Source organism: Sinohyriopsis cumingii, chromosome 11 (assembly GCF_028554795.1).
Source record: "Sinohyriopsis cumingii isolate HCF-2022 chromosome 11, ASM2855479v2, whole genome shotgun sequence".
Taxonomy (NCBI): Eukaryota; Metazoa; Mollusca; class Bivalvia; order Unionida; family Unionidae; genus Sinohyriopsis; species Sinohyriopsis cumingii.
This window is the reverse complement of record NC_142971.1, coordinates 101549527-101568890: the sequence shown is the minus strand read 5'-3', so window position 1 is coordinate 101568890 and position 19364 is coordinate 101549527. Positions and strand designations below refer to the sequence as shown.

The 19364-nt window shown below is 33.6% G+C and overlaps 1 protein-coding gene across 7 annotated transcripts in view; it reads right to left on the bottom strand.

Moving 5' to 3' along the window:
* The window catches only part of LOC149789174 (prestin-like), a 223794-nt gene that overhangs the window by 49212 nt on the left and 155218 nt on the right, over positions 1–19364 (bottom strand). For all 7 annotated transcript variants that reach the window (XM_089975301.1, XM_089975304.1, XM_089975302.1 and 4 more), the window contains 3 exons: positions 12386–12533; positions 6428–6541; positions 2658–2735 (listed from right to left, as the gene is read on the bottom strand). In XM_089975301.1, coding sequence (XP_089831427.1) covers positions 2658–2735; positions 6428–6541; positions 12386–12533 — 340 coding nt within the window. The remainder of the gene's footprint in view (positions 1–2657; positions 2736–6427; positions 6542–12385; positions 12534–19364) is intronic.

The window sequence follows — 19364 nt, the reverse complement described above, 5'->3', positions numbered from 1 at the left end:
ACCTAAATATGGGTCATGAAAAGAATGCAATTATCATTAAAAATTGACACCTAAGAATGGGTCATCACAACAACGCAATCATCATCAAAAATTGACAACTAAGTATGGATCATCACAAGAATGCAATTATTATCAAAAAATCGATACCTTAGTATGGGTCATGACAAAAATGCAATCATCATCAAAAATTGATACCTAAGTATGGGTTATGGCAATAATGCAATCATTATCAAAAATTGATACCTAAGTATGGGTCAAGACAAGAATGCAATCATCATCAAAAATTGATACCTAAGTATGGGTCATGGCAATAATGCAATCATCATCAAAAATCGATACCTAAGTATGGGTTATGGCAATAATGCAATCATCATCAAACATTGATACCTTAGTATGGGTCATGACAAGAATGCAATCATCATCAAAAATTGATACTAAGTATGGGTCATGGCAATAATGCAATTATTATCAAAAATTGATACCTTAGTATGGGTCATGACAACAAGGCAATCATCACCAAAAATTGATACCTAAGTATGGGTCATGACAAGAATGCAATCATCATCAAAAATTGATACCTTAGTATGGGTCATGACAACAAGGCAATCATCATCAAAAATTTATACCTAAGTATGGGTCATGGCAATAATGCAATTATTATCAAAAATTGATACCTTAGTATGGGTCATGACAACAAGGCAATCATCATCAAAAATTGATACCTAAGTATGGGTCATGACACGAATGCAATCATCATCAAAAATTGATACCTTAGTATGGGTCATGACAACAAGGCAATCATCATCAAAAATTGATACCTAAGTATGGGTCATGGCAATAATGCAATTATTATCAAAAATTGATACCTTAGTATGGGTCATGACAACAAGGCAATCATCATCAAAAACTGATACCTAAGTATGGGTCATGACAAGAATGCAATCATCATCAAAAATCGATACCTTAGTATGGGTCACGACAACAAGGCAATCATCATCAAAAATTGATACCTAAGTATGGGTCATGGCAATAATGCAATCATCATCAAAAATTGATACCTAGGTATGGGTCATATCAAGAATGCAATCATCATCAAAAATTGATACCTTAGTATGGGTCATGACAACAAGGCAATCATCATCAAAAATTGATACCTTAGTATGGGTCATGACAACAAGGCAATCATTATCAAAAATTGATACCCAAGTATGGGTCATGACAACAAGCCAATCATCATCAAAAATTGATACCTTAGTATGGGTCATGACAACAAGGCAATCATTATCAAAAATTGATATCTAAGTATGGGTCATGACAAGAATGCAATCATCATCAAAAATTGATACCTAAGTATGGGTCATGGCAATAATGCAATCATTATCAAAAATTGATACCTTAGTATGGGTCATGACAACAAGGCAATCATCATCAAAAATTGATATCTTAGTATGGGTCATGATAAGAATGCAATCATCATCAAAAATTGATACCTAAGTATGGGTCATGGCAATAATGCAATCATCATCAAAAATTGATACCTAAGTATGGGTCATGGCAATAATGCAATCTTTATCAAAAATTGATACCTAAGTATGGGTCATGGCAATAATGCAATCATTATCAAAAATTGATACCTTAGTATGGGTCATGACAACAAGGCAATCATCACCAAAAATTGATATCTTAGTATGGGTCATGATAAGAATGCAATCATCATCAAAAATTGATACCTAAGTATGGGTCATGGCAATAATGCAATCATCATCAAAAATTGATACCTAAGTATGGGTCATGGCAATAATGCAATCATCATCAAAAATTTATACCTAAGTATGGGTCATGGCAATAATGCAATCATTATCAAAAACTGATACCTTAGTATGGGTCATGACAACAAGGCAATCATCATCAAAAATTGATACCTAAATATGGGTCATAACAAGAATGCAATCATCATCAAAAATTGATACCTTAGTATGGGTCATGACAACAAGGCAATCATTATCAAAAATTGATATCTAAGTATGGGTCATGACAAGAATGCAATCATCATCAAAAATTTGATACCTTAGTATGGGTCATGACAACAAGGCAATCATCATCAAAAATTGATACCTAAGTATGGGTCATGACAACAAGGCAATCATTATCAAAAATTGATATGTAAGTATGGGTCATGAACAGAATGCAATCATTACAAATTGATATCTAAGTATGGGTCATGACAAGAATGCAATCATTACAAATTGATATCTAAGTATGGGTCATGACAAGAATGCAATCATTACAAATTGATATCTAAGTATGGGTCATGAACAGAATGCAGTCATCATTACAAATTGATATCTAAGTATAGGTCATGACAAGAATGCAACGATCATCAAAAATTGATACCCAAGTACACCTATCTGCTATGGCAAGTAACCATGAAAGTTGCTACAACTTTCTCAATATTTAAAAGAATATGTTGAGAACCAAAATTTGAACTTTTCATTTGTCTTAATTTTTAGCCTAATGCTTTCTTCTATCTGCCTATGTATCTGACCATCTGCATATCTGTCCATCTCTATTCTCATTACTGATTTCTCAACTCACTTGATGAGGAAACATTATTATACGTATGCCCATTTTGCTGTGTAATTTTGAGTGAAACTTACATTTGGCAAACTCCTGAAGTAAGGTCCAAGAACTAAAAGCACAATTAGTAACAAAACACTGGACACTATACCAGCAACCTGAAATTAAAATAGATGAGATATAGTCTCTATATTATGTAAGTAGCTATTATGGAGAATTTCATGAAAAGTAGGACTTGTATGATCTATCACAGACAAGGTGAGCATAACCCGCATGTCAAACCCACCTGTGAGTTTTGATTTTGAGGACATTATTTGGAGAGCTGAAACAAATAACCAAACATTAAAATCAGAATACCTTTTTTAAAATTAATATTCAAATAGAAAAATGGAGTTTACCTTGCAAGTATTCCGAATAAAGGAACAAGTAAAAATTTTAAACTATGCAAAGTCGAATTACTTCACATGGGAATAATTTAAAACCTTCTAAGTCACCTGAATTGAAATTCCTACTCACTGTAACCAGATTGTAACATCTGAGTAGTCACATTTTTCATAACATCACGATATCATTTCATTGTATTTTGGCACGCTTGAAACGATAATGTGTAATAAGGCAAGTTGATAAAGAACATGGTTTAGAATAGGGGTAATATGAAAGTCAAGAAACCCTTTACGTATAAATCAACTTTTCCAAATTTAATTAAATTAAACTGGCCACATATCCTTAAAATTTTCACTGCATACAAAATTCGAGCATTTAACATTAATTAACTGATTGTTACTACACCTCTTTACAGTCACTACTAGTGCCTTGACAGTTTGTGTCAATAAAAGAAACATTATTTCACATTTCAAAATCAGTTTTCATTATATTTTCAATACAATAGCAATAAAATTTGTTTCCTACTGTATCTACAAGAAACTAACACATAAATTATTCTATAGAAAATAGTTTGCCTTATAGGCCATTTTTTTAAAACCCCTGGTTCAAATAAACCTGTTCTTGACATACAGTTTTATGGTGCTCTACGGATTTATAACTTATTTGTTTCATTACATTATTTTCCTGTTCCATTTTTATGTTAAAATCTAGGTAGATATAAACATTTCATTAAGCACCATTGCTCTAGAAATGACAACGCAAAATTTAATAAATTCTGTCACATCAGTGGATCTCAAAATTATGTTGCTTTGACATTATCCATGGAATAAATGCAACCGTTATGCTAAATGTATTACTCATTGACCTCTTCATTGTTCATTTAGCAATCAACAATATATGTACATGTAATAAAATAAGGGTTAGTGCTTACTTTCTCTTATTGTCTTTTATTGTGCACATGCAAATTAAACATGTTTTCCCTATGCAAGATAATGAACGATGGATTCATTATGATTTAGGTTCACTTTTTTGAGACAACACATTTGCAAAAGTTTCTTGTTGCTCTTTCAACCTCTATGATGTTGTTCTTGTTTTTGAGTTTACCGCCTATTCTCAGCACAAGAGAAGCTTTACATGGCAGCCAGTATAAATGGATAAGGAAGAACCCATGAAAACCCCACGGGAAGCTACTGGTGGTTTTCTCACATGAGCCTGAGACTTGAACCAACATGGACAGGTGAGATGGTAATGATCAGCAAAGGCAAGCACTTTAGATCACTTGGCCATGTGAGGCCTCCATCCTTTTCTGATGTGGATTAATGGCTAAGACAGCAAAACAATAAATACAAATTTCAATGTATGCCTTTTCAGACCTGCCAACCCTAACAAGATCATTTCAGTAAGGCAGCTGATTTTTGCACACAAGTTTGACCAGATTTCACTAAGGTGTAATAAAATATGTACTACTATTGTCAAGTTGGCAAACATGTATTTAAAAAGTTCGATTTTCCAAATTGATGCATCAAAGATAAATATTATGTTCATCTGAAAAGTTTGTAAAGTACACATATATATTATTTACCTCTAGTACAGTAGCACAAACTTAGTTCCAAACCATATGCAGCTCAATGGCTTGTTGCTATCTTTCAATCTGATATAATTCTTGGAGTTTTTTTCTTCATTTCACATTATGACAGCAATAATATCTCTCACCATGTGATGTACTCAAATTTACATGTCCAATAAACATAATTGTGTCCCTTCCTGCTTTTATTCAGAACAATCTAAATATTGTTTCTTATTCTTCTGTACTGATTATTAAAACTTTTTTAAGAGGTTTATTTTTTTATCTTTCATATTTAGCATGTATCGGTAGGTGGGTGCCACTTTAAAAAAAATCTATAATCAATAGTTTGATCATAGAGATGCTTCACATGGAAAAATATGTGCAGTTTAAAGCATCTGGGGCACTACAGTAAAGTTAGTCTGGTTCTCTGACTGATTCCAGTAAAGCTAATATAAAACCCAGATGCAAATAAAAAACAGACAAGCCAATTAATATCTAGATTTTACTGCAGCAATCATTTTTCTGTAGTTTTTCCTTTCATTTCAGTTAGTCCATATTTTAAGGGTCATTTTCATAAGGCTTACGGCAAGTTCATAGGTGTTGGTAGGTCTGCTTTTTGAAAACCATGATAAGAACTGTTTGCTGATGAGTACGGATAAGATGCTAGTAAAGTTACTTTTTTGTTGATACCGAGTTAAAAGATATTCATGGAAAATAACACTGTAATCATTCTACTTTTAGTCCTAATCCCAGAAAAAGTTATTTAAGACCTCTAAAATACCATTTAATGCGATTTAGATGTCTATGCTCACATTGTGTTCAATGTACCTTGCTGGAGGATGAAGTCAATAAGTAACAAAGCTATATGAATAACAATGAATGTATCTTATAGCACTATTAACATTAATGAATATTATAATTCTATTCTGGATACAGCAAATGAACATTTGAATAGGAAAATTTGGTATTCATTTCAGTTCTTTTATTTAGCTAGAAAACACTTAGAAAAACTTCAGCATGGAGGTTAATCTTTTGTGTGGATGTATGTCTGTTCAGATATACAGACATGTACACAAATACCAAAGAGCTTCCACCATGGCAGGTTCAACAAAAACTGCTGATAAATAGCATACAATTCACAAGCAATGGGTATACCTGTAAACAGTTTACTAGCATTGCGTTGACGTATAAACAATTCATAAGACTGAGTATACATGTAATCAATTCATAAGGATAGTGTACACTTGTAAACAATTCACATGCATTATGTACATTTATAAAAAATTCACTTGCACTGAGTACATGTGTATGCAATTCATAAGCATTGGGTACACCTGTAAACAATTCAAAGCATTGTGTATGCTTGTAAACAATTCACTAGTATTGTGTAATCTTGCAAGCAATTCACAAACACTGGGTATACATGTAAACAATTCACAAGCATTGGGTATACATGTAAACAATTCACAAGCATTGGGTATACATGTAAATAATTCACAAGCATAGGGTATACTTATAAACAATTCAAAATCATTGAGTATGCATGTAGACAAAACAATCAGACTATTAAAGTAGAATTCAAAAGTTGGTAAAACTAATGTTACATTGTTTTTATCATGGACCATACTTAAAGAATGGTTCATTTTCATTGTCATAATATTTTAAGGCAAAATAAGACAATATATGTATTAAACCAAGGAAAAGACAAAATAATGGCCTAATTTGATAATAGCATCATGCACAAAGAAATGAACTCACTCACTAAGAATACATTTATTTATTTAGAAAAGAACTTTCAAATGTTTTAGAGATGGTTTGAGCTCTAATTGCTATGATGATCAGAATGGCGAGGACATAATTTATATGGTCCTACTTCCTCATAATAGTTATTGCACAAACCTGTGTTCTTCCTCCAACTCTCTCCTGTATTAGGCTTCTGGACAGGGAAGCTGAGGTAGCATAAGAGGAAAAAAATGAAGACAGGATGTTGCATATACCAAAGGCAACTAATTCCTGAAATAAACAAAAACAGATGATGTGATGAAAATAATTAAAAATGGACTAAAATTAACTGAAAAAACTTTTGAAACAAGCACAAACAAATTTCATGACAAAAATTAACCTTTACTAAAATAACAGACAAAATGAGTAAAAGAAGATGAATTTTGAATATCAATTTTTTTCTTCTCATTATGATACAAGTCAAATAAGAGTAAAATTAAATATGTGTAGACAAGTTTTAAGACAATCAGAATTGGAAATTTGAGCAATTTTATCTTTAAATTCTAAGCCAATATATAGAATAAATATTTAAACAATAAATTCATACCACTATAAGTAAAACTAGAAATGTGCCTGAAACAACCTAACCACAGAACATAACCAAGCTGTAGAGGACAGACAGACTAATGGATGGACAAGAGTAACACTATATGACAAAGCTGCTGTCATGATGGGACATAAAATTGTGTTCCATAGAGGCCCCATCAAAGTAATTGAAATAGCTGCAATGCAAACCTTGACAAAGATGTGATACATAGATGGCTAGATGGACCACAGGTAAAGATATATAAGGGTAACACTACATTCCCCACTGTTGTGGTGGGGCATCAAAGGCGTCAAGCTCTCATTATACCTATCATTATATCAACCTTAAAATAAAGCCACAAAAATAGAACATGGTTTTTTCCCGAGGCAGAATTTCTGTACCCACTAGCAAATGTACTCTTTGCAGACACCTTGAGTGCCCAAATGCTAAATTTTTGAAATATATATTACTATACAAATGGCTTTGGGACCCTAATTTAGAAAGTTCATGAGTCCATAGGACCCATTTATCTATTAAACTTGTTAATCTAAGGTAAACTCCAATTAAGAATGCTAAAATTGATAATCCAATTCAAACTAGATGAATAATATTTCAAATGCTTTTATGTTTAATTTAACCTTTTACCTAATTGTAATCATCTCTGGACACCTCTACCCCATTCTTATGAAAGTGCCTTTGGAGACCTTCACCTGATTAACATGGAAGTGAGTTTTGACACCTCTACACCATTCTCATGGAAGCGCGTTTAGACACCCACTCTAAACATCAGCCATTTTGAGCTGGTTTTCATAGTGCTTCCTATCAGATATTACATTCACTGATGTAAATGACCATTACATCAGATCATGTGTTCCTTTTTTAAGCTAAAGTTGTAATCTGCTATTTAAAGGAGACCAGAAACCAATGGAAATATAGAATAATAATAAAAGTGCTATAGCAGAAAACCACATTCTGAAGTATCATCTGTGACCACAGTGCCAATATTTAAATATTGGCCTATCTTCTAGGAGCTAAATTTCCATGACCTCATATGCAAAACTTCCATGCCTATTTGGTTACTTTCAGGATATGACATTATAGTAGCGACTCCAGCATCCCAAGTGGGAGTTGCCAGAGTAAAAGGCAATGCCGTTTTGCATTGCTTATGGGTGTAATAGCCATTAAGAAAAGCCTGTGGACAAAATTTCTTTTCTTTTCCAAAAGATAAAGGCATAAAGAAAGTATGGATACAGTATTACAAAAGAGTCGATTTCAAAACAACACCATACAGCACTCTGTGCTCATTACATTTCTCAAAGGAATGTTATAAGAGGGATACTGAAAAAATGGTAGTTCTAAGATACACAAATGTTAGGCCTAGACTAGAAGTTGTGGCTGTTCCAGACATACCTTTGAATATTTTAAATCTTGGGAAAAGTGCTAAACGTGTGAGTTACAAAAATAGGCAGAAAGCCAAGTAATTGAAAAAAAAATGTAACAATCAATTCAAAAATCTTTTATCTACACCAGCAGTGCTAAAGAATCTGATAGCCCGACACCTGGGGCCCCTCTGATTTTAGTTCAGGCCCATCCTATATTGAAACTGAGGTGCCCGTCGGGCTTGTCAAAACTAAAATTGTTTGCCCGAGGAAACTTGAATTGCGCTGGTGAAATGAGTAACTGTATTTTCAAGATGCTGACATACATGCCTTAACACGGCACAATCTAAATCAAATTACCACTGTCCTAGGTGAAAGTGAGATCTGATTTTAATCAAATGGAATCTTTGCTAAAAATAAGATTCTAAACCTGTCGTGTTTTGAGAAAACACAATATTCAGTAATCTTAATTTTAAAATTTTTTTTTCTTCAGTCTATGCCTGTTACATGTAGTATGTATAAACAGTAATCGGTAATGATTGGAACTGATGTAAAACTATCCCTTGGGTAGTTTAAATGGCAGCGATTAAAAGAAAAGAGGTAAAAGTTTCACATTAATTGACTGACAATAGAAACGGGGGGAGGAGACTATTGACCCCACCCCTTTGCCCAATGTGCGAGCACCCATGGGACGTGCCATTTCTCCCTGTGATATGTCTTATTATTCCCCCAGGACAAGCCCTTTTTCATATTCTGGTCAGCTCTGGCTAAACTGCTAAATAGCTCAAGTTTAGGTTTAAGTATGCAAACAATCAAGCCAGTGTGACTAATTAACAGTTAATCATTATCAATGCATTTATCTTGTGAAAAGGACTGCCTTTCGGACACACTTCAAAGAAACTATGATCAACAATGTGTGTATGTAAGCACCAGCAACTGATTGCTCAATAAACGATGTCTATTTTGTTGCAACTTACAAGGCCTAGGACTTTATTTTAACAGTTCAAATTAGCAGTCACAAGTTACAATTCATGTGGTAACTGTTTTCCCCATGTTTTACGTCCCACTTATTTCTTTAGATTTAAGTCTTCACTCATGTAACACTGTTTACTGAATAAAATATTTATTCTGAATTAGTTCTTTAGGGGCACATATATTGCATGATATATTTTTTTATTCCTTCTTTTAATAAAATCATGGTATTTAAACTTTACATATACGGTAGAGGAATGTCAGGTGTAAACTGGCCGAATTTCTTTGGCGGAAATGCAGAAGTGATTTTGTTTGCAGAGAAAATTTCACAGCATTCACAGTGATCAGTCATTTAAGCTAACTGGTGACAATTTTATTCTTTTAATTTTTTCTACTATAGTACTGTTATAGTTATTTGTGATTTGATGTGCTTTGGATTTTTAACGTAACTTTAACAATTTTTCAGTCATATCGCTACAATGCCTGCAATGTGGCAGTTTATAGTGATGTCTAGCACTGAGGCATCATGGCGCAGACATGTAGCATGATGTCCCACCCAGTCACATTATCCTGACACCAGGCCAACCAGTCCTAATACTAACCTCTTAATTGTGAGCGCCAAGCAAGGCAGCTGTTAGTACCATTTTTGTAAGTCTTTGGTATGACTCGGCCAGGGATTGAACTCATGGCCTCCTGCATCTGAGGCGGATGCTCTAACCATTTGGCCAACAGAGCGGTCTGTAGTTGTTTAAAAACATCTGAAATTTACAAGAATAATGTTTAATCTTAACGTTCTATTTACTGAAGGAAAAAACTGTTGTGTGATATTAATTATTTCGTCCAGTGCCGGATCTAGACGTGTGTGTGTGATTTGGATTTTTAACGTAGTTTTAACAATTTTTCAGTCATATCGCTACGATGTCTGCAGTGTGGTAGTTTAGACATAGTGAGGCCCTAAGCTATGGGAAGCTGTAAAGGCCCTATTTGGTATAAAATAAAATTGAGAGGCCCCTTCAGACTGTGAGTTCAGACTGTGAGGCCCTAAGCTGTAGCTTGTTTAGCTTATGCCTAAATCCGGCACTGATTTCATCACTACAATATTCACAAGTGATAAAATAGAATATGGCATCTGTGGATTGCATACGTTATATCTATTTATGTATGGTTTGGGTTTTGTTTTCTTCTGACAAATGAAAATTGAACCATGATGTAATAATCAGGACTTCTCTGTGAAAATTTTGGAGATTTTACGAGATCGGGAGGTAGATGAGGAAATACCCCAAGAATTGGGAGGTTTTTCTCTTAGCTTCAGAGTTGACAGGTATGAACTGTCCAGGCTTGTGGAATTTCAGGCAGGGCTTGAGTTTATTTAAGTCACCAGCCCAGGGCCTGTGCCTAAAAAAAATTTCTTTCAGCACTGACTAGTACTCTACATAAACTATTATACCCGACAGCAGATTCAACGTTTGTATGTGCAACTCAAATCTGGTCTCCTCCTGTCTGTCTCGCTCACCATGTTTATGCTTGTATTGAAGGACTGGCTATGTTTGTATTTAAGGACGTGATCTGCCATCTCATCAAAACTTGGAAAAACTTGCCAATTTACAGAATCGTGGTATCTTCCATGCAATATAATCACTACCCACTTATGATATTTAATTTACAAACATTACAGTCGAATTAAAATCTGTAGAGAAAATCATATATAAAAGGAAAAGTTTGATTTCTGGTCTTCTTTAAAGTAACTGGGTTGGATCTTCAACTCTCCAAAATGGAGGCCACAGTTTTGTTAGTAACTTTCTGAAGTTTGCACAGTTAGAATGATGACTATTAAAACTTCAATAACATAGGCAAAGGCTCTGATGTTGATGTAGGCATCAATGAGTTATTATAATTTATCAAATTCAGGTGATTTAGCTATGTAGACAGAGACAAAGAACAAGTAAATTTCGAGAATGAGAAATGGCAGCTACAGTTGCTATATGGCTTCATTGGCTTGATAGTGAATAAGATTTTAAACCACATAACAAAATTCCTCCATCAAAAATAACTGTACAACTATAATGAACAGATTTTACTCTTAAATCTTTCTATATATAATTCTCACACAATAAGGCAAGAAATAACATGGTTTCACCTTAGAATGGTTTGATCATTTTCGTTGTACTTGCATACAACGTTATCCTAGGGTGGATAATTGTTTTTCTATGTAAGCATGCATCTCATCATGCATCGCTTGTGGTGAGAAAAACTAAAAGCACGGTATGCACAGGTATTTTACCCTTACTAATACTCACTCTCATGCTGATTTAAGGCAAGTTTATTTTATAACTGACACATTGGTCTTTTGGATCTTGTCCAGGAGTGAACATTCTCCATTTTTGTTCTACAGCCATAGGGGTAAGTGTTACATTTGTATAACAAGTTTTTACAAATATTTATGAATCATACAACTGTACAAATGACTGAGTCATATGTTTGTTCCAACTGACTGTTGTTTCAATTGAGTACAATTGAGTCATTTTGATTACATGAGATTATTTGAAACTTATTTACATTCCAGGAGATTATTTGAATTTCACTTTAATTACATTACATTGCATGAGATTATTTGAATCTTATTTTCATTCCAGGAGATTATTTTAATCTCACTTTCATCACAAGAGATTATTTTAATTTCACTTTCATTACATGAAATTACATAAGATTATTTTAATCTTATTATCATTAAGTGAGATTATATGAATCTTACTGTCATACATTTGAATATATCATTCATTTTTTTTCTTCCTATCTGTGAATGTCTGGAAAGAGTAAATGAATGAGATGTGTGTTTAGAGTGTGAAAGAATCACTGTATTTGTAGAATATATATATATTTTTATTAATTCATTTCTTAATTTCCATCTTTCATCATATTGTGTTGTATTGTAATTTGATCCAAACATCCATTCAGTTCTATCCTTTTACACTGAACCAAAAATGGTTAAAATTGATGTTGAATGTAACACGTACTACACTGCTGAAACAGATTGCTGGCAGACCAATGTGTATGGAGTCAAACAGGTATTATTAGGTGTTCTATTTATAGTACACTACACTGTGTAACTTTGGTACATGTATATCAACTACCTATAAAGCAATACACTATGAGGCAAAGGGTTAACACACTCACACAAACATGAGCCAAGCAAATTACCTGATTTGCATCAATCTCATAGTCATAGTTTTTAGCTAGTATTTTAGCCATTGAGACAGAAATAGCAAAAATGACAATGGCCAGGGCTATTCCATCAGCAATTACATCTGTTATGGCAGTAAAATGGTTTGCTGCTGGCACTGGTAATCTGAAAGAAAACAAAATCCAATATTACTTTCAGAAAAATTACTCTGAGTTCTAATTGGCAGAACATGTTAGACATTGTTTACTTTCATGATTTCAGCTTCACAAAACAACACATTGTTCTCATGTGAGGACATTTTAAGATCAGTTATGAAACTAATGAAACAATGCTGGACTTATGCTTCACTCAGTTATGTACATTTAACTTGTACTGTTTGATGGTTTTACTCCATGATTATGTGTTATGTTATGTATATCTATACTTTGTGGCTGAACTTGGCCAGTAATTGAGTTTTAGGCTTACCTGACTAACATTTTGTTATTTTGTAAAAAAACATATTACATTGTTATTATTTCTCAATGTTTACAACTGCTGAGTTCAAGGTCTAATTTTTTAAAAAGAAATTAATAACTTTCAAGAAGCAAGATGTTTACAAATTTGATAGGAAAATGACCCTCATCCTGGCTCTGGTATTGTGTCTAATGTTGTTTACTTCAGAATTACTCATTACTGTCTTAACATCCAAAGTGGAATCAGTCTTTAAATTGAGAGGATTTATTTAAATAATTCAGTGGAATTACAAAAGTGCTTATTAATACTTTTCCAACTAAATCATTATTTTAGGATTATTGTGAATTCATTCAAGGACATTTTGGATTATATCATTGTAATTCATCAGAACTGTTGGCACATTAGCACATTCAAGACAACTGGCACATCAGCACATTCAGTATTGAAATTCATTTGAACCACCACTGGAATTCATTTGGAAATACTCTATAATTCTTGACCTATTATAGAACTTTTAAGACTATTTGGGATTTAATTCACAATACTATAAGTTGTTCTTAAATTTTCACTTTGTATTCCTGGGAAATAAATTATTTGCTGAATTTTACAAACATTTTGGTTTGTGCTCTTTTCTGTTATGTTAATCGTAACATAATACATTGTTTTACTGTGCTATATCAAATAGGCCCATATTATATTTAACAGCATAATAAAAGCAAAGTAATGAGCTCAACAAAAACATGTAATTGTACAATATTTACAAGATTATACAAACATCTAACTGATGGCATATCAGAGTCTACATTTGTTCTATGATTTTATGTGAACAGCATAGACTCTGATCTGCTAAACATTATATGATGACTAATTATCATAAATGGTTAGCACATTTTGAATTCATTTGCACCTCAAAAACAAAAGACCCTATTCTGAGAACAGTTAATTTTACCTACAAGTCACATGCAAAATAGTCCTAAAAAGAAGTATTGGAGCACAGTGAATCTGTCAATATGTACATCTTCATATGATGACAGTAGTATTCTCCAAGAGCAATCCATAATAAACAACTCAAAGACCAGATGTACTTACAACATTGTCATAAACTTCATTCAACCAGGACTATCATAAACAACACATTTTATATGCCCATCAGTCAGGTCCTTTTCATTTTGTCAGCTTCAGTCACCTTTACCTTTGACCTATTGATCAAAACTGATAGTAGATACCTTTCTGACCCCAACTGCAAGCCATCCACAAAGTGTCAATGGTCTGACACATAGGACTTCAGTGATTTTGTGGTAACTACATTTTTTGTGTGGGATCCCTCTGATCTTGACTACTAACCTTTAAACACCAAAATCGAAGTGTTCCTTGTCTCAAATGCAAGGCATCTACAAAGTTTGTGCAATTTTATGGAAATCATTTTTCTTTCTTTCCGTCCCTGTGATATTTACCTCTGACATTCTGAACCCAAAATAGATAGGCAACTTTCTTGTCTCAAATGAAAGCCATCCCAAAAGTTTGGCCAAACAAGGTGTTTAAGAACTCAAGATATAGTGCAGAAACCAGGAAAACCCCAGAAAGAACCACGACCCACGAGAAGCTACTGGAAAGCTTTCTCACATACCCATATTTACTGAATCTGAGACTCGAACCCATGCAGATAGAGGTGAGACGGCAGTGATCTGTAACGATGAGTGCTTTAGACCACTCGGGGCCCCTAACTCATAGGTAATAAGCCAGACTAGCTATCCAAAAATAATCCAAGAATTAAAAAATAGAAGTCCTAGTTAATAAAAGTCCTAATGAAACTGAGTTTGATTCCCAATTAAATCCAAAAAAGAAGGTGATGATGTACGCTATAGATAGTATCATACTGTCGTGTCAAGAGTTCTTTGCTGAATCACAGAAAATATTATTCCAGTTTGAATTCTGTATAAATTTCAATAACTGTCTTTGTCCAAGAATTAAAAGTTTCTATTATTAGCTGTTAATAACTAAATTAAATTTCTGGACAATGTCAAATCCAGTAAATAAAATTACATTACACAATAGCATGTAATGGAATAAAAAACTTAAAACTATCAAAGAAACAATTAAATTAAATCAAATATAAATTAAATCAAATATACATAACACTCTTCCTGTCTCTGGGGAATCTTCAAGTTCATACACTTACTTGGCATTACAAAGGCAGTTAATCTGCGCAGTCAGCACATATTCATAAGGCTGTCTCCACCTACCCAGTTTACCAACTCTCATCCTTGAAGTCTTAACTTGGAAATTTTGAAATCTCAACCCAAGACAGCTGCTGGGCTCAGAGGTTAAATCACTAGAGTCATAAAAAGTAGGTTGCAGACTTGATTACCACCATCTGATCAGCTTGGATACTCATAAAAATATTTGGATCTTGCAAAAAACTGACATCATCTGAGATCTGGATGATACAAGCTTACATAGCAAATCTGGTCAAAGTCTTTTCAGAAATGTAGTCTCCAGAGTGTTCAAAAGCCCAGCCAATTAGATGCAAGATCATCTCATGCATGTATGTCACTACAGTAAAAACTGTTATGAGCGGCCACCTGTAGTTTCCAACCACAATCATAATGAATGGATCAAATTTATTATATTCATGCTCTGTTATGAGTGAACACCTGCTGAACACAAACAGCGACCATGATGTCTTGGCAAAATATGCATTTTGACACTGCTATGAACGACTGCATCACAAAAACGAGGATAAATTTCACTGACCTTTATTTAATCCCTGTAAAAACAACTACTCATATTGTTCTAAATAAAAAAAAATAAAAAAACTAGGCTGGCTACCGATGTCTGAATTTTTTCTAGCTATGCTTATAGTGTTTTATAGTTTCTGTCATAAACCAGGCTAATGTATAGGTAGATTATTTCCTAGTCTGGTTCCCTGCTTTGTATGCTCCCTGTGTTGTTCTCCACTATTCATATAGGTATGAGCAATTCAGAGGGCATACAAAGTAGGGAACCAGACTAAATATTCCTGCACTTAGCCTGCTTCCAGGCCTTATCATAGGACCTGGCAGCATTATGAACGATTGCATTACCGTATTGTGAGAACATACAGACACCACTGACCTATATATAATCAATTATTACAATGAATTGTTCTGATTAAAAACAAACATAAAAGGTATATTAAAAAAAAATAGGATTGTTCCTACCGGTGATAAATGCTACAGTCCGTAACCAGGCTAAATTTCTACATGTCATGAATTGCCATTGTAATGCCAAAGTTGACATAGTGGTCTCTTATATTGTTTGTCTTTAGAATTAATCTGTACTGCCGGGGTGAATAAGGTCATTGTCTATTAAACCTGCAAAAGAGAATCATTTGCGGGAGCCTACTGATAGTGTTCAAGACCTGTGATGTTTGTTGTTTTTTCCCCCCGATGTTAAGTGATTATTTCCCAATCACAAAGCTGTCTAGTCAAGTTGGTGCGACCAGGTTACACACTTTGCTTATAGAGTTAATCCTAGTATGTCATCTCTGAATGAAGCTATTGACTTTTGTCTCCGAGTAAATGGTTCTGTTTCTGGATGAGATAATTGTTTCTTTTAATTTCATTAATTGTAAGATATGCAATGCACATGTATAGATTTTTCATATTTTTTCCACAGCCCAGTAAAAACCATCTTTATGTTCAATATTACAATTGAGCACTAATAATTTTAACACCTTAATAACAATGGACGAACCTCCAACTAAAAAGTGACAAATTTTAAAGCTGGAGAAAATAATTATTGTGACTGTAAGAAGTGAAAAAGAGCAGACTACTTGCAAAAAAGCAGTTTAAACATTGGTAAAACAAATTCAGGTTTAAAATAAAAGATAAAGAGTAATTCAGAAACAATTTCATATGCTAAAACATGTGATCTTCAAATGTAAATGTTATTTCATGTTTAAAAATAGAAGATCTTTATTGCTATATGAATTTGGTTTTAGATGAATGCATAAAATATTTTAGCAAGAACTATTAATAAAGAATATAATATATGTACAGTGATTGTGGTTACTTTTCATGAAATTGTTCTAAAACTGTACCTTGGAAACTGGCCTTTTTGTACAAACCTGCTATGAGAGACCACCCGTCTTGAGAGACCACTTTTTGCTGGCAGAAGGGGCAGTCTCTAATAACAGGTTTTACTGTACTAATTAAACTTATCCTAGATTGTGATGATACAAATCTGCAAAAAAGGCCTGATCAAAATCTTCTCAGAAATAAGGATTCCAGTGTTAACAGACTTGGCCAAATTCAGCATGGATACTGCCCATATCAAATCTATCTGAGGTTTTGAAGATACAAGCTAACATCATACATGCCAACCCCTGGTGAGGAAAAAGTGTAATCCAAGTGGACAAAAAAGTAATCCGAGCAGAAAAAGAGTAATCCACATATAACATGATAAAAATTCAATGAGCACGTGTACGAAATGATTTATTTATCCCTCTGGTCTTTTAACATCAATTAGTGCTTCAAATTTTCATAAAAAATGCTTTTAGTTTTAAAAAGCAACAGACTCTCATACTGCATTTCAAAACACTTTGTACCAGCTGAGACTATGAATGTTTTGCACACCAGTAGAGAACTAAGTGTTGGGTTACTGAGCCTGGATCTGAATTCAGTTTTATTTTTGCTAACAATACTGAACAATCTCTCACAGTCAGCATTAGAATGGTACAGAACTAGTATTCCTTTCATAACCTGACAAAGAAGAGGAAATTTATATCTTCCAGTTTTGGGGTCTTTTAGCTGGGAAATAAGATGATAAAAATCAACTCTGTCTGCATGAAGTACATTGTTAGGTGCCAACGTGATACTTTAGGAGTTCTCCTTCTACTTTATCAGCAGCCTTTCCTGCAGCATGGTGCATTATATGACAGAGACAACCTGATATGTACAATGATGGAGACATTTGACAAAATACAGAATGCAACTCCTTTAAGAATTCCAGTCATCACTGATGCAGTATCAGCTAAAAACTTCATACAATTATGCCAACTTATGTTCATTCAAAGCATTATCAAGCAAATAAAAACAATGTTTTCTCCAGTGGAATCTACTGTTAATTCTGGTAATGAAAGAAGAGCACTCTGACTTTGCCTTTTTCAATGTCAAAGTCTCTTACACTGACTGGGTACAACTTTTTGTCATAATCACTACTCCTGTCTGTTGCAATACTAAACAGCCTAATTTTCATGGCTTCTGCAATTTTAAATGAAGTATCTTCTGCTAAACACCTAAATATATTAGATGATTTTGTTCTTGCACATGCATATTTTCTGCAATTCTGGAATTGGGAAACATCTGTTTGAACAAAGGACCAATGTAGTCTTCTACTGCTAGGGGTAGTCTGTGTTCTATTAAGAATTCGGTAGATAACGCCTCTGCATTTTTAAACTTCTTGTCCACAATTAAGTTCTGCTGTAAAAAAAGAAGTTACCTTAGTATTGGAGTTAGTAATATAAGCTAATTCAAGGTTTCTTTGTTTTATCACCCTGACCAATATTAAAATCCTTTCCACGCAGCCTGCAAGGGGCATGAAGCTGCCCTAGAATGGAACGCTGTATTGTGTAATTTATGTATTCATATCTGAATTGTTTTTGGTTATTTCCTAATGTATCTGTGAAATAATTTGAAAAGTATTTTTGCTATAACACATGCCTCAACTAGAATAAATCTGACTTGACTTTAGCACCAAATACCTACAGACTGGTTCTGTACCAGATAAGAATTGGAACAAAGAATCTGCTGACATGCTCTTGGACAATGCACAACACATATAGTACCATGATACAAGGATAGAAGTCCTTTGGCTGCATGAACTAAAAACTGAAAAGCTTTCATGCCACTATGATTTTTTGTCTGTTAAGTAATTTTCTGAGAAGTAATTTTAAGGTTTTTCTATTTTTAATAATAAAGGCTACATCAGATGACAGATATGTATAAACTGTATAAAACTGAACGGTCTTTATGCCTTTAAGCTTTCTGTCAAATTTCATTAATTGCTGATTACTGAAGAAAGTGCTTTTAAGCTTTTTTAAGTTATAATGATGGCTATACAGTGGTTCCTGTCTTATATGGCCACTGCTTCTGCAGCAGGAATTAGGCCTTAAAAGAGAGGTGATCCTTCTTGAGGGGGATCATGCAGATGTGACTAATAATTATAAATAAAGTATAAAAGGCATAACTAATTTTTAAATATTTAAATTTTTTTTAATTTGAAAATTACAGGCATGTGATGGAATCAGTGTGGTAATATTCATACTTGTTTTTCTTAAAAAATTATCAATATGGTAATAAAAACCATTTTGTCAATAAAATTAGGGTACAAACATCTGACAATTATCACTGTCCATCTATTCCATTTTCCCACTGCAGTCAAATATACTGATGATTATTTGAATCTTTCTGACATCACATTTCTAAGCACTGATCAAATGACTCTCTCTTTCTTAAGTTGAATTACTTTCATATTTCCCTCTAAACTGAGAATGCCTAATGA